The sequence below is a fragment of the Podarcis erhardii genome (assembly GCF_964252035.2).
Source record: "Podarcis erhardii genome assembly, chromosome: 2".
Classification (NCBI taxonomy): Eukaryota; Metazoa; Chordata; class Lepidosauria; order Squamata; family Lacertidae; genus Podarcis; species Podarcis erhardii.
In genome coordinates, this window is record NC_138498.1 from 22300752 (window position 1) to 22316878 (window position 16127).

General features: G+C 40.1%; 1 protein-coding gene and 1 long non-coding RNA gene across 3 annotated transcripts in view; one reads left to right on the forward strand and one right to left on the reverse strand.

The window, feature by feature from the left end:
* The window catches only part of SARNP (SAP domain containing ribonucleoprotein), a 56199-nt gene that overhangs the window by 25425 nt on the left and 14647 nt on the right, over positions 1–16127 (forward strand). The window contains exon 9 of one of the 2 annotated variants that reach the window (XM_081849966.1): positions 552–620. The exons of the other annotated variant lie outside the window; for it this stretch is intronic. Coding sequence (XP_081706092.1) covers positions 552–620 — 69 coding nt within the window. The remainder of the gene's footprint in view (positions 1–551; positions 621–16127) is intronic. 2 annotated transcript variants of the gene reach the window in all.
* LOC309335156 lies at positions 192–16080 on the reverse strand. Its single transcript, XR_014153405.1, has 3 exons — positions 14286–16080; positions 5550–5608; positions 192–380 (listed from the first exon to the last, which is right to left on the reverse strand). It is a non-coding gene; the product is annotated as an uncharacterized lncRNA (long non-coding RNA).

Sequence of the window (16127 nt, forward strand, 5' to 3'; positions counted from 1 at the left end):
CGCAAGCTGCTAAAACATTCAGCTCATGCCAAGTGCTTCTTAATTCTGAATGTAATTAGACATGGCATCTTCTCAAATCTGAGATGATGCTGAAATTTGGTGAAAATATATATTTTCTCTTTGATCCCAAAAAAATCACAATACGTTAAACATGATTTATTGAAGATACACAAAACACAATTGACTTGGCAACAACAGATGTGATGGCTCCATTTTTACTGTTGTCAACACATTTTAAAATAGAAGAATCAGTCTTCTTTAAAATCCCTCTACTAAAACACTAGCACAAATCCTTCTTAGAAGCAGTTTGCAGTAAAATTCTGAACTTCTGGATGCCATCTTCTTATTTTCCTTCCCTCCGTAATTGGTAAGAGGGGTTGCTGCAGTATAGAAAGAGGGTTTTTATTAGGGTTAAGCAAATCCATCAATACAAACACTAAATTTCAGATCTCTTCCATTTTCCTTGGCATAAGTGCATATTGTCTTTAGGATTCCTTAATCTAAGAATATGAGTGGAGATTATATTAAACTGTTTCCTGTGACTTTTCTAGGTAAATATAGACAAATTAAAGGAAAGGGCTCAGAGATTTGGCTTGAATGTCTCCACAGCCTCCAAAAAGGTAAGGTTCCAGGGCAAGCACTACTAGAGCAATAAATATTTGAAAAATTGAAAAACTGCAGCATATATATCACTTAATCCTGTAATCCTACTTGTTTTATCTTACTTGCTTTGATGAAACTTCCTGGTCGATCAAGGATCTTAATCTCCCCTATCATCAGACTATCTCCAAGCCCAATTTATAGAATTAAAGGGTTTGTGTTAAGAGATCATGCAGCAGTGCTTTATTGCTGAATTAGGAACATATGGCTTTCTAATTTCTTTTTTTTTTTAGCATAGGTTTCTTACTAATTTTGGGGTAATATTACTTGGGACCAGTCCTTTTAGAACAGAATAATTGAAATGTTCACTTGTGTCTTGGTCCCCCGCCCGACTACCCTGGCTAAGGAATGAGGCTGCCCACAGTGTTGCAGAAAGCTTTCCAATTTAGATTTCACCCAAACGTCTGGACTGTACCACTTCAGATTGCTGGAGGGTTTCTACAGACAGAAAGCTAATACAACAAGGAGAAGGCTAAGCTAGAACCCTTCTCACTACTATCTAATTTTTTGTGTGGAAGGCTTATTTAACTTATTTTAATTTCCGCATCTGGGAATATTCAGTCATATGATTCCCAGCTCCTGCAGTGTACCCCAAGCAGCTTTAGCACATAGTGAGAACTAAGCTCTAGTTCTGTGTGGTTCTGGGTTCTATCTGCCACCGAGTTCAGGACCCAGCATTCCCAATATTGACTTGGGTTCATTATGCTTCCAATAAAAGAAGCATAATGTCTGAAAAAAGTTGGCATCAGTTCAATGGTGGCCAGAAATCCTTCAGCAGAAATTGTTAGAACAGGTGATGTTGCTAAAATCTTTCCCAAATAATTTTCTGCGTTACAGATGAGAGACATGAGGAAAAGGGGGGGGGGGCGTATCTAGATCTGGAAACTGATATTAGGCTGGGCTGTTACTCTCTGTGGGCCTGAAAGCTGCTGACAGTTCTCCAGTTCAGTACCACCATAGAAGAAAACAGGATTTGGGAATGGGGGGGAGGGGAGAGAGAATGCTGTATATTGATTATTTCAGACTTGGAAATATTCTTCTGGAAAAAGCCTCGTGAATGAGGAAGGCTGTCATTTTGTCTTAACCCCTTACCAGATAAACTATTCCATCCCTCGTGGGATTTGCACATTTAATGCATTCCGTTCTGCAGTAAGGCACTAAACCTGGCACCAGGGGGTTAAACCATGTAGAAAATAACTGGAGGTGGAGGCCATTTTCCTCCCCACCCTCTGCTCTGGGGGAAGGGTGAAATCATGCAAGTGCATTAAAGCTGGAATATGTGGAGGGGCAGGTCAGGGTGAGAGGCTGCTCAAACATCATTAACCCTGTCACCAGGAGTGCACATTTTTCAGGAAGAATATATGCTTTGTCAGCATTTATGGCCAAGTTTCCTTTTGAGCGGAATTGTTTAGATGACGATTCATAAGAATTGCAAGCTCTCTCTAAAGAGCTTCCCACAACTATTCCCTGTTCAGTACTTGACAAAGTAAAAGTGCTAAATATTAATTTGAATGCTCTTAAAGAATGCAAACGAAGCTAGCTTCATCAGAGAATTGATCCTCTTTATACACAGGGAGAAAATACCAATAGGAGAATGGCATATCCAAGGTCAGAAATTGATTGCTAGGTTCGGTCTGGAAATCTATGTTTCTGTGCATCTGTATTCTTTAAACACTAACATTTTGTCTCCAGTTCTGGTTTTCCTTGCATATATGAGGCAGAGTGACAAGCAATAACATTATGATGATTTGTCTTGAGATTTGTTGTGATCTTCTATTAGGAAGTAGAGTTCAGAGGCTTAGAAGTGTTTTCTCTCTCTCTCTGAAGAGCACTCGTGAATTCTATTGAGGAATATTGTTGGTTGCTTCAATTAGCCACTGGTATTGTGTTTCCCACCTGGGTGTTCTTTATAGCTTTTCATTACAGAGTAGCCTGGTTGCATGGGTCTTTGCAGATTTTTAACACCACGCATTGCAGCAAAAACTTTACAGTAAACCATTGTCTCTGGAGCCACATTTCATTTCCCATTCAAATTGGTTCTGAACAAGAGAGGTGGGGGAAGAGGAATATAGCCAAGGGCAATTTCAAGCCTGCTGGGATCAGGGGAGCAAACCTAGATCTGAGTAAGAGGCTCTCCATCTAATCTGTAGCTTTGAACCCACTGCCACTGTAGAATCTATTCTGTGAAAAACATCTCTTCCTAAAAGATAACAAAGCTCCTACTAGTACAGTAGAATAGAGGTGGTGACTGTCGTTGTCTAGTATAATAGATGTGGCAGGTGCTCGCTTGTTTTTTCTGTCAGCACGGAGCCATCAAATTAATTTTTAAAATAAATCAAGAAAGCATTTTCCTCTCCAGAACTAATCACACCCCCTCCCCATGCTCTCAAGGGAAGCCTCCTTTTAAAATTTACCCTCTGACCTGAGGCTGCTATCCCTTGATTTCTGCAAGTTACACTTAAACTGCTCCCTTCCCTTGTAAATTTCCCCTCTGTAGCAGCTGCTCCCTGTACCACTCTGAACCTCTGGCTTCCCAGTGGGAGAGCTGATAGCTGCAGGCTTCAGTGCTGCAGAAGGCTGAGCGGGTTGCTTGCATCGTAACGCAAAAGCGCATTCTCAGAGGGCTTGCTTTTTCTTTTTATGCATGAAACAAGGTTGTAGGTATCCAGCAGAGAGAGTATTACCACAAAACAGAAGCTTGGGGCTCTTTCAGAGAGCCTTTGGCTTAGCATAAATGTTCCTTTCTGCATTGCATTATTTGGTGCCATTCCCAGTCGGAACAGATGACTAAAATAATTTGTGCTCCACATTAGCTAATGTAAGGGTCTTGTTCTGTTTTACAAGTAGCTAATTAACCTGCAGCCTGTCAGAGGTTTGAGCTAGGGAGGTAAAGTACCAGCACGTCAAAGTCACACTGCAAATGGAGCAAAAATTGCAAGGATCAAACCTCAAACACATTAGCACCGGCTTCTCCCAGCTCTCAAATGTGGGTTTTAAGTCGAAAAGAAACAAAAGACTCAGTGCTCTACTTGAAACTTTGAGGCCTCTGCTTAAACCCAAAAAGTTAACAGTGCTTGGAAAACAAGTAGGAATCTCTTTAGAAATGCAGTAATACCCAAATTTGTCATAACTGGACCTATTGTACAATCATATGATACCACTTAATAAACCAGCTGCAAAGTGTATTGCATTTTTACACCTCTGATGTGACAGAGCTTATGGTTAACATTCAGAAATTTGAGTCTTTCTCCATTCATTTTTGTAAATAAATTACAATAGGTATCCTACATGGATTAAAAATTTATTTCCTACATGGATTGCTTTGTTCTTTTTCCTGTTTGTAATGGGAAAAGGGCAATCCTTTTTTAAACTTGGCATGTGTATAAGATTGATGAAAGTTGTAGTTTGATTGCAAATGAGTAGTAGCACATAGATTGACAAAGTAATTGTTAACCAGTAAAAGTTTAAAAGTGAATTTTGGTCAAACTTAATGTAGCTTAATTCTTTTTAGTGAAGGCTTATTATAGAGGCAGAAGGGAACAGTTTGTGTTTTCTAAAATGGGCTTAGCAAAGCTCATTTTTCATAATGTGGTTTTGGGAAGGCAAATAGGGTGGCAGTTTTGTGCATATATAATGAGAAAGCAGTTGGCTTAACTGTTTACACTTTCAAAAAGTTCAGAGCAGTATGCTGAGGAAGGAGTCTTTTCCTGGATTGTTCTTTTCCTTGCAATATTTTCAAATACATCCCACCAGTTCCCATATGGAAAAATATTAACCAATAGGAAACAAGACTAGGGGAAAAGTGCTGCAAGAGATCTGATGACCATTTAAGCTAATCTTCTCCTAATGTAGGGTTCTATAACTATTAACTGAAATCCATGCTACCAATTAATACCCTTTTCCTCAAAGTACTATACTTCAAGCAGAGAACACAGCAGCAGCACTCTTTCCAAAATTGTTAGTAATATTTACTATTGTATTATGAATTGATCTTGTTCACACATAACTCTAAGCCGAACTTTGGTTTAGTGTAAACAAGCAAACGTGTGGGGTCCTGGATTGGAGATTGCAGCCACTTGGCTCCTTTTCCAGTCGTTTTGCTGCTGCGCTGAGGTAAGCCATTGGACAGACCCTGACTACAGATCATAGTTTATCCGGATAGAGCTAAACCACAAGCCTGGGTTCAGATGAGGAGCTAAGTCAAAGTCACATCTTAACATTTCAGTAGCAGATTCAGTAGCAGTAGAGATTAAGGCAGTTGCAACTTCTTCTCCACGAGCCTTTTTGTTTGTGCTAAACCATGGTTTGGCTTAGTGTTATGTGGGAACCAGACCGTTTTATCTCACTCGTCCCTTAGAAAGCTGAAAATGGCTAACATGGGACATGGCACCTTATCCAAACACTGATCAGGTTCCAGGCTGCTAAGCTTCAGCCATGCTATGGTTCTGAGTACTCCTATAGCATTCAAAGCAGGTCTTGATCTAGTAACACACTACTGCAGAAGATAGCAGGAAAATTAATTGCAACATTTGCTTCTTAAGCTCAAACAAGCTGAAAAGGAAATATTTATCCTGAAAAGGAGCTATGTTGCTATAGAACCATACTGATTTTGTGGTCTGGGAGCTTTCTGAACGTTAGACAAGATTTTTGTTACAATATAAGAGCATCAGGATCCAGCCATTTTATTACTTCCAAAGGATGAGATATCTTGGTTTTCTTGGGAGCAAACCAGGCTCTGTCCAAGGTGGTTACATGGTTGGAAGGCTTTGCCAGCAACTTCGTAGTCATTCTCTGTTGCTCTTACATTTCCCCTTACGTTTACAAGCTGCACATGGTTTCCTCATACAATGTTACCCCTGTTCCCATGTATCCTGAGAAATATTCCATACCTTTTTGCAGGTTTCAACTCAAACTCTTATTTCCTTTTTCACTTTTGTCTGTGCAGTTTCTGTAAAAATGTAATATTTATTGGTTTTCAAATCTGGACCAGTTCCCATCTTCCTTGACCATTGACCCTACTGATTTGGGCTGATGGGAGTTGGAGTTTAACAACATCCAAAAGGTCACAGGTTAGCCACCCTGTCTAGTGCACTTGTCTTCACAATGGAACATGGTTCTGAGTAAACATGTATAAGCTTGTGCTGTCAGGTTACACAAATGGGTTGAACCCTGACTAAAATGGGTCACGCAAGTGGCAGCACTACCATTCTTCCCCTCCGCCTTTGTGGTGGTGGTGTTTATAACTTTGGGGGTGGGGGGAGAGAGAAGGAGAAAAACAGTGTTTTAAAAGGAAGAGAGAATGGATAAGGAAGAGAAAAAAGGGGAAAGGCAGTAAATTAAAACAAAAAAAAAGGAAAAGGGGGCACCTTCATGATGGGGCTAAAGGTTCAAAGATTGAAAGATTTCTGGTCTGTTACCTTCTTGATGTGCTCTCCTTTGAAGCCATCATTTGTCCGCTACACAATATTACGATAACTAGAGCATTCGGTGCCAATTTACTGGAGGAAACCACCTCCCACTTCAGCTGCCTTTTCCCCAGAATGTAGTTTACTGCACCTTTGGGGACAAATAGCAGCCAAGGAGGGGGTGATTTCCAGCAAGAAACTGGTCCAGGTGCTCAGTCCAGATTATGAGCATGTTCAGGACTGCAACCCCACAGTTCCTTATTCTTCAAAATAAAAATGGCTGTTCAGGCACCATTTTTAAAAAGTATGAATTTTGGTACATCTAGCTTGGCCCTCGGCTTGCCAATGTGTGTAGATTTTCTTTTACAAATCCAAGGGGAGGGAGAGGCTGCATAAGGTCTCCATTCAAGAGCCTTTATATTAGAACCTAATTCATATATGAAAGAGATTGTATCTAGAATTTAGGTTTGCATTTTGTCTCTTTGGAGAAATTCCACTGGGAAGAATCATAATATGAGGCATACTGGTTCAAAGCTAATGCTGTCTTCAGAATTGCTTCTGAGCCTCCAGTTCTAACTCACTAGGTAATAAGCCCCAGTAAACACATTGGGCCTTACTTGTGAGTAAACATGTATAAGCGGATGTTGTCATTCTCACTGAAATGGCATTTTTATTAGTATTTTTAGATTGGCTTGCATGCCATAGGTGCAAAGCAGCAGATTGCACACTTTGAACCTGACTTCCAAATGTAAAGTATGAATCTGTTCTAAAGTAAAGCATCTACAGTATACGCATATCCAGTGTAGTGGGTTGCCCTTGATATGCTCCCCCCTCCCTGCCGCCTTGAAATGATGTCACTGTGCTCCAAGTTGAGTAGTCATGAATGTAGGCCTGTTGATTTTAGAATAATGGGAAGTGACAAGGTGAAGAATAGTGCTGGCAGTCATGGACATTTCAACACAGGGATGCTGAAAGCAAGGCCACTCCTCCCCCACGCTCTGGGTTGTTTATAAGAAGAGTCCAGTGGCTTGTGCCAAGCTACACTGATCACATAGGTTGTATAGTTTGCAGGTCCTAATAAAGGATGGGTGTCTTCTGTCTCTCAATATATAGTCTAACCATTTCACTCAATAATCTATTAGGCATGGCTGAAAAAGTAGGCAGGTCTTTACTCTCATAAAATATATTATTTCACAATTGCAGCCTCAGTTTTTGAGGGCATTGTATTTCCTAGAAATATGTTAACCAGAGTGATACTGTCTCTCAGGTTTCCCAAATACTGCCTTTCCTAATCTCAAGCTTAGCTTCAATAAAAATGATTACATATTCAGAGTTAAAGCCCTTTAAGGCTCTAAGCAAATTAAACCAGTTAGAAATAGTCAAGCTGGATAAATGTCCAATAAATATTTTGCAACTTCTGTCAGAAGCTGACCCTTCACCCTGACCCCCATTCCCTTGTTCCTATTTTTCTGTTATTCCTTGTATCTAGTCCACATTCTCTGTGTCTCTTTTTTAAATGAAATTCTGAATCTGACCCTGTGATCCACCTACATTTGGTTGAAGCTAGTTCTGGAACAGGTAGTATTGATGTCTGTGCATTGCACTCATACCTACCGCTCTTTAATAAATTTCTGCACTCTAGTATGTTGAAGTGATAATTCATTGCCTCTGTTACTCTTACCTCTTCCTTTCCTTCCTTCCCTCTTTCTGTCTTCCCTCTACCCTAGATGAAATTTTGATTGTAATCTTTATGGCACCGGGACTTTGTTGTTCTAAGCATCCATAGCTTCAGTATTGAGTGGTTCTTATGACTGAAGTAGGGAAATGAAGTATTGTCACTTTTTTCCACACAAAAGTGACTCAAAATGACTTACAGAAACGTTAAAAATAATAGCAAAAACAACCTAAAATTCTCCCCAATCATATATATAAATTCCATGGTTGGAACACATTCAAAATGTCCCTATAGGAATCAGTGGAAAACATCAATGCATTATGCAAATGCTTGCCTAACAAATGATTTCCTGCAAATGCATTATGTTTGGATAGCAAGACCTGTGTGTGTAGTAATTTAATGAATTAGTCAAGCATTCCAAACCCAAATCACACCATCACTAATGTCACCAGTTTAAATCAACTTTCTGATAATAAGCATGATTTTGTGTCCTGTGATGTGTTGCACAGTTTTCACTTGAGTGAATGAAGTTCTGGAGAACAATAGACAACAACACTAGTGATACTACTCTGCAAAGGGTCACTTGTCTTGGCTTTCCTGGCAGGTGCTTTTCTGAGCAACCTTCAGCTTGAAGGTAGGGCCATGTCTTCTAACAATGTAGTTGGAAGTCATATCTGGCTATATAATTCTGTGGCTGATGCCAAACCAACCAGTGTTCTCCAGTACATGTCTCTGAGGAAAGCTTTGAATGTGGTTGTAGCAGATACCAAGAAGAAATCCAAGCCCATATAAATGGGAGAGAAAACAATGAACAAACAGCCTCAGCTGTTTTGTGCCTACAAAAAACCTTTCTGTTGCAATCAACCTCTCAGTCATTCCCATCCAGTTAGCAGCAGCAATCTAAGTATGACCAATACTGATTTTCCAGCACAACCCTATGCTCAGTTATCCTGTATGAGACTCATCCCATGAGATTTGGAAGGGGTCCATGACAGACTGTTTGGATCTGGAGAGTGGGAAAAGGGTATTTTGTGGAATTTTTGCAAGATCCCCAGGGAGAGCAGGTCCTCCTCTAAATACCAAGATATGTTTTCAGCCTTTTTTTACTATCTCAAAAAAAAACACACACACCAGGGACCACGCTCCTCATCTTGGAGCCAAAGATGGTCAATCATCACCTTCCAAAGTAATTTTTTTTGCACTTCATCCTAGCATGCCTCAGACTCAATTATTATCTGGTATCCATTCATCTGAAGAGGCTTATTAAATGTCCCAGTCAAACCAGGGCATCATAGTTTCCTTTGCTTCACCTACAGCAGGGATAGGGAACCTGCCCCTCCCTGTTTGTTCAGCTACAACCCCAGCAAGCACGGACAATGGTTTGAGATGGTGGGAGTTGAAGTCCAACAGTATCTGGGGTGCCCTGAGCTACAGTGAAGAACAATTGCATTTTCCAAACTCTTCATTTTCATCTCATCTCCACTCCCAGGGTCTTTATAAAGAATCTATTGGCACAGAACCAAAGGAATGAATATCTAGCCATATCTGGACAATCTTCTAGTCTGATCATCCTCTAAATCCTAGTGCTGTCGAGACATGGCCAGGATGATGTATACTCTGCAAGAACACAGTTTCATCATCAACAAAATGAAGAACACTTTGATTCTATCTTGCAGATAGCCAAGTCACCATAAGCTTTTTAACAACAAAGTTATGATTGAGACCTCAGTCTCATCTGCAGTCTCCAGATTTTTGGGATTGATTATCTGCATGTATTTCAGACATTTCTTCTAGGATACCCACTGCAAATAACCAACAACCTCAACCCGGAGACCACTCAGATAGTGGGTATCGTTGACTCATCTGAGCCAAGAGATTCCTATTCAGGAGTCCATTCAAGTGCTCTTGACAACATATCCCAGTCTGAAAAGTTGAGGTGCACACTGCAAAGGTGTACAGCACCAAGACCTGTGGTCTCCAGAAACAATTTAATTGAACATCAGTTCCCTAGAACTTTGGGCAATCATACTGGCACTGTGGCATTTCTTCCATCTTCTACCAGGACATTAGGTATTCATCAAGACAGACAATGCAGTAGCAAATGCCTATCAGCACATTTTCAAAACTCCTTCTTAAGGAAACCACCTCCCTGTTAATTCTATACAGAGAAATGTCTTCAGTTCATCAAGACAGAAAATCTTTGGCTTGGCTGCCAAAACTAGATACTGCAAAGTGGTCTCTAGGCCAATTAGTGTTTCACAAATGATTGCTGAGAAAAGCCATCATGAAACTGTTCGCTGGTTCCTCAAAATCAGCTGCCTAGATTCACATCAAGTTTCTTGATGTGGGAGAATCTGCAGTTGTGGACATCCTATCAGCAGACTAGTCCAGAAAGTGTTATATGCTTCACAGATTCTACCTCTCATTTCACAAGTACAGTGGTACCTCGGGTTACATATGCTTCAGGTTACATAAGCTTCAGGTTACAGACTCCACTAACCCAGAAATAGTACCTCGGGTAGCAACAAAGAGTTGCTTCAGGATGAGAACAGAAGTCGTGCTCTGGTGGCGCAGCAGCAGCGGGAGGCCCCATTAGCTAAAGTGGTGCTTCAGGTTAAGAACAGTTTCAGGTTAAGAACGGACCTCCAAACGAATTAAGTACTTAACCCGAGGTACCACTGTACTTAGGAAGATTAAGGACCTGCAGGCTATGGTGCTACTGATTCCAGCAAAGTGACTAAGACACTTGTAATTCTCCAGTGTAGTGAAGCTGTTGCCAAAGGACCCATGGATTCCTACCAGCCAGCAGGCATCTCCTACATCAGTGCCCCATTCTTCATTAAGATACGGAATTCCAGGTTATATAGAAATTGAGTGAATCTTCCAACTCACTAAGTGAGAAACACCTTGTTTGTATCAAGACATTCCTTCACCATTAAACTTCATAAGCTTATTTGGAGAAACTTTGTCCTGGTGTCTACAATCAAATAAGAGTCTAGACACTGCAGGATCTAGGGAAATCTTGAACTGCCACGAGACAATCTTAAGCATCTGAAACTTGGGTTTGAACATAGTCTCTGCCCCCCTCCCCAAGTTATCACCCAATACGTTAGTTCATTTTACCCTTCTCAGTTCTTCTGCAGTATGCTAGAGTCCTCAGCATTTTCTTGAAAGCCTTAACCAGATTGAGCTTTGAACCATTCACTGCCGTTTCAATCAAAATTTGACTGTGAAAACCATTTTTCTCATGGTGTATCTGAGCTGGAAACTTTCTCTTTAAATAAGGATTTCTCATTAGGATAAAATGGTATTGTGGCCTGGTAGAAGGGCCTATCACCATACTCAGCTGTCCTTCCCCCAAGAAGAAAATAAATTCATTTGTTAGTACAGAATTTCTGTTTATTACAAAGGGCAGACTCTTGTAGACCTGGGGAGAGTTATTTTTTATTTGAAACCTTAATAAATATACCAGTTTAAAATCCTGTTTCACGTCTGATATACTATCCAAATCTTTGTAGATTGTTTTTCTGTTAAACCTTGTAACCAGACCTTTTTCAGCTGGAATGTGTCGGAGCACAGTTCTGGCACCTCTTATATGGGCACAATTGCAGGCCAGCACTCCTCCTGCCCATTTATTGCCGTTATGTACTGCTGAGAAGCCTGAAACAAACATTTCAAATCAAAAAGGAAGCAGGCCAGCGTATCCAAGTCTACTTTTTTTATTTATCTATGACTCCACCCAGCTCCTAGCTGCAATTGGTCAAACTACGGGGCAGGGCCAATTCATATTTTCTTTTCTTCAGTCCGTCTTTCATGGAGCCGTTTTAAGCTTTGCAGCCAGGCCTCTATCATTGCACACACATGCGTTTGCACAAGGGCCCATCTGTTGAATCTAAGAAAACGAGGGAGGCAGGGGTCCATTTATTTGACATAGTGTTTTGAATGTTCTTCCATTGTTAACAGTTGGAGGTTTTCCATTTTGAACTCCCAATGATTTTCGTAACTAAATTTTTGTCCATTAGACTTTGTGATCTCTTTGATTCCAGAAGCTGTATTATTCTTGCTGGTATACTCTGTAATAACTTCATTTGACATCTTTAACATATATCACCAGGAATAAAGCAAGTATAGTTCTGCAGATAAGCTTCCAAAGACCTTAGCAATTAACTCAATCCAGATATTGCAAACATTGAACGCCTTCCTTTTCAGCCACTCAAAATAGCACTCTCTCCAGATGTGTGGTCCAAATACCTGTGAGTGATTTCTCAGCATATTAGAGCTGTGTCTCCCATCAAGCCTATCTAGGAGAAAGTAACTTTGGGGGGAGACCAAAATGCAAAAATATAAGATGGATCCTTCTGTGTTTCAAAGAGGTTTGAATGGTGCTTGCTTCTTAGTTATGTATTTCCAATAGTCCTGGTGATATCATTGTTCAGTGTTTAGGATTATACTATTATTAATGTTTATATCATTCCCCCCACTTACAATACATGATATTTTAAAAATAAATGATGAGAGAGTTGTGAAGGGTCAGCAGGGCTCCTGATCTTTCCTTTCTCCACGGTGCCATTTGAAAAGGATTTTGAGTCCCTAACAAACCTTTAGGGAGTAGTGGAAAGGTTGCTTAAAACGAAAACAATGGCAAGGGGTACTCAGCGACCTCACTCTATCCAGTCATCTGGTTCTTCATTTGTCCCTGCTGTGAAACAGAACTTATCTTTTGTCTGTAACACAAATACATCTTTCCCCCCCACCCCCCTTTCCTTTCTATTATAGTTCAATCAATGATGTCATTATGTGTGCCATTCAGAAACTGTTAAACCACTTGGCTGCAGGAATTTGGAGGAGCAACTGGGGGAGAATAGAGAACTGTGCTCTCACTCCGAGTCTTCAAGGGTCTATTCTGATTTTAACAAAAAAAAACCTGAAGTCACATTTCTTTTTTTAACTCCTGTTCACCATGAAAAACAAAAGTAATCTAAAGTAAGGGGAATGCATACATGAGGTCAGTGCAAGCCAACCGCAATGCTTTTCTTTGGCATGAATAATCAAGCCTTTTAAGAGTTCTAATTTACACCACAAACATTTTCCAGGGATTTATAATAGTGCCTTCTTGCTCAATAAAAATGCCAGCGTCTCTGGAATTTGTGCCATTGTTCATAATTTTCCTTCTGTACCTCATTAAACTGTTTCAGTTTGATTAAACAGTTGTCTAGTGCTGATGGGGAAAGGAGGCACCCATGTGGCTCAGGACCTGGAGATCTACTTGCTATATGTTGCTGTAGCATCTGATTACAACCCCATAACGTATTTTGATTATTAGCACAGGTTTCATTATTAGTAAAACTAAGTAGCATCCCTCATCTGTTTCAGTTTAGAGGCATGTGTTGATAATTAGTAATAAAATCTATTCAAGATAAAAGTAGCTTTTTTAGATCTTTGGCTGAGATCCAAAGATCCTGCTGGATGTGACAGGCATTTCTGCTTATGTGTGGGGTGTAGTCCTGAAATACTGTTCTAGAGGGTTCTCTAACCTTCTGCGCTAGTTGAGGTATGTGCAAAGGGCTGCAGACTGTGGGAGGTATTGAATACCTTCCATTCTTGCAGTGGAATCCAAGTCTTTGAAAGCAGTCCTAGAACTTCTTTTATTTTAGAAAACATACAGTAATACATTGTTAATTCAAAAAGCAGCTAAATATAAACTAAAACCTTTTAATGATACTCTGTAGGAATCTGATCCAAAGCTTATAAAATCAGCAGTCTCCAGAATCTTATGGAGATTGTTTTTGTTGTTCTATCCATGCACATGATACTTTATAAAGAATGAGAGGCTCCTGCCCCAAGGGACCTAACATTTTAGAAACAAAAGAAGGGGAGAAAAATTGAGTAATGGAGGTAAGCAGAGGAAGAATATGTGGTATTTCAGATTAAGCACATTTAGTCTTAGTTACAGCAGGTTATTGGGAAAATACAGTTTCTGTTCTCACTTTTGAGGTGTTCTTCTACAGCTCCTCAGAGAAGCGCATTTGGTATCAGTACAGATCAGGCTTGAAGCTTTGAATTGTGAGGTCTTTCTTCTGAAGTTGGTGTTATGTTCAATAGCTCGGTCCAGTATACCTGAAGGAGCGTTTCCACCTCCATCGTTCTGCCCGGACACTGAGGTCCAGCGCCAAGGGCCTTCTGGCGGTTCCCTCACTGCGAGAAGCAAAGTTACAGGGAACCAGGCAGAGGGCCTTCTCGGTAGTGGCACCCGCCCTGTGGAACGCCCTCCCACCAGATGTCAAAGAGAAAAATAACTACCAAACTTTTAGAAGACATCTGAAGGCAGCCCTGCTTTTAATGTTTAATAGGTTATTGTATTTTAGTGTTTTGTTGGAAACCACCCAGAGTGGCAGGGGAAACCCAGCCGGATGGGCAGGGTATAAATAATATATTATTATTATTATTATTATTATTATTATTATTATTATTATTATTATTACCTTTATTCCAGAATTGCAGGTATTGTTATCTTGGTTAGTCCTCTGTGTGGCGAAAACCATTACCTTCTAGTTGGTGGGCTGTGCACAGGAACAAACTTTGGTTATAGCTTGTGGTTAGTGAGGAGATAACTTCATGACAAGTCCTAGTTGTCTCACTCGTAAGTTAAGCTTAGCCTGGTGTAGAAGCAAAAAGGACTTCTCTCCGGGAGTCCACACACTTCTACGGTCCCAGTAACCCAATGTTTGGCTTAGCTTGTCATGAAAACCAGCCCTACTCTTTCTCTTCTGTGCATAGCTGATGCTGGCTTGTTTGGTGAGCTCTATAAATTGCTATAATAAAAGGTTTACTGAGAATTTTATGATTAGTAATACTCTTCTTAAACTGAGATATGAAATATTTAGTGAGAGATTTTATAATAGCTGTGATGTGAACTTCTCAAAAAGTGGGCTTGCAGTAAGCAAAATTCTACAGTCATAAGAATATTATTAGCTGTTCGCTTATCATTAAGCAATATCCACTACCTGGGAGTAAGCTCTATTGAACTTGGGGGACTTATTTCTGTGCAGTCCATTGAACAGCAGTGAGACAATGTGATAAACAGCTTGCTAACCCAAAATTAATTTATTTTATTTGAAAGATGCCCTGATTTTCCACTAATGGTCAGGAGATCATTAATGTAAGACTATTTACATAAAAAATACATGAGAAAAATAAAACTGAGCAAAATTCACTAGTCATGACAGAGAAGTAGAAATAGCTTGTAGTGTTCTGTTTGCACTCCGACCATTGACAGTGAGATTTTGACAGTAAGGAAGTACAATTCGACATTTGAAATAAGGGAGAAAAGACTTCTGCATATTATTTGTAAGGACAGTAAATATGGGTTCTTCAGCTCTGCTTACTGAAACTTCTGTTTAACTGTGTTGTTTAAAAAGCTGTAGCTCTAGTCCATTTCTAATCACTGACATCATCTAGTGATCCTCTGTTCATACATTTTCATCTAAAACCTTATTCAGTCAATTCCCATTACCCTGGATGAGAACTGGGAATCAGTTGTGAATATGTAACCAGTTGTGATTCTCTATATGCATTGGCTATGTACACAAAAGTCTGCTCCCACACATAATTTCCTTTGCTGGGTCAGGCTAATTGTGGACATGTACATAGAATGCAATAGGTGAAGCTACCTAACTATATCCTTTGAACACTGTTAAATGCGTGATCTGATCCTCTGAGGAGGGAGAAGTTTTCTAAGTTTCTTCCGGAGAAAGGCTAGTGTTTGTGGTAGTTGAATGTATCCATCATTACCTGGAATATTTTTGAATCTTGAAAAGGCTACATTATGTTATTAAAAAGCTCACAAAAGCCTTTCACTTTTCCACTCTGCACCTGAGATGTGTCTCTTTCAGTCTGCCATGTGGCATTCCTTATATGTATGCTTCATCCTCTGACGTCTAGGTCAAAGAATGCTTTTCAACTTCAGAATTAAACTGGGAGTTGCAGGTGTGCTCTTAACACATGGCTGTGACTTTTTTTGTTCCTCACTCCCCTGCTGATCCCGTTTGGAGCAAGCATAAACTTTTATCTGTGAAGGCCCCTGGTATTTTGACACAGAGAGCTTTCAGAACTGCTGGCTCTCAGAACTTTGCCCTTTAACAAATTCAACACCTCAAACAATTCTGATCTCTTAAGCTTTCTCTCTTCCCTGACTTGTATTTATTCTTTAAGCAGAAAGAGTCAAGTAAAGAAGAAACAGTCCTGGTGGATCTGCACTGCCTCTCATTTCCTTTTTTATTTATTTTTTGCTATGATGCCAATGCTGACCTGTATATTTGATGTAGAGATCTGTGTAACTTGAAAATTTGTTCCAGTTACAGATAGGTAGCCGTGTTGGTCTGCCATAG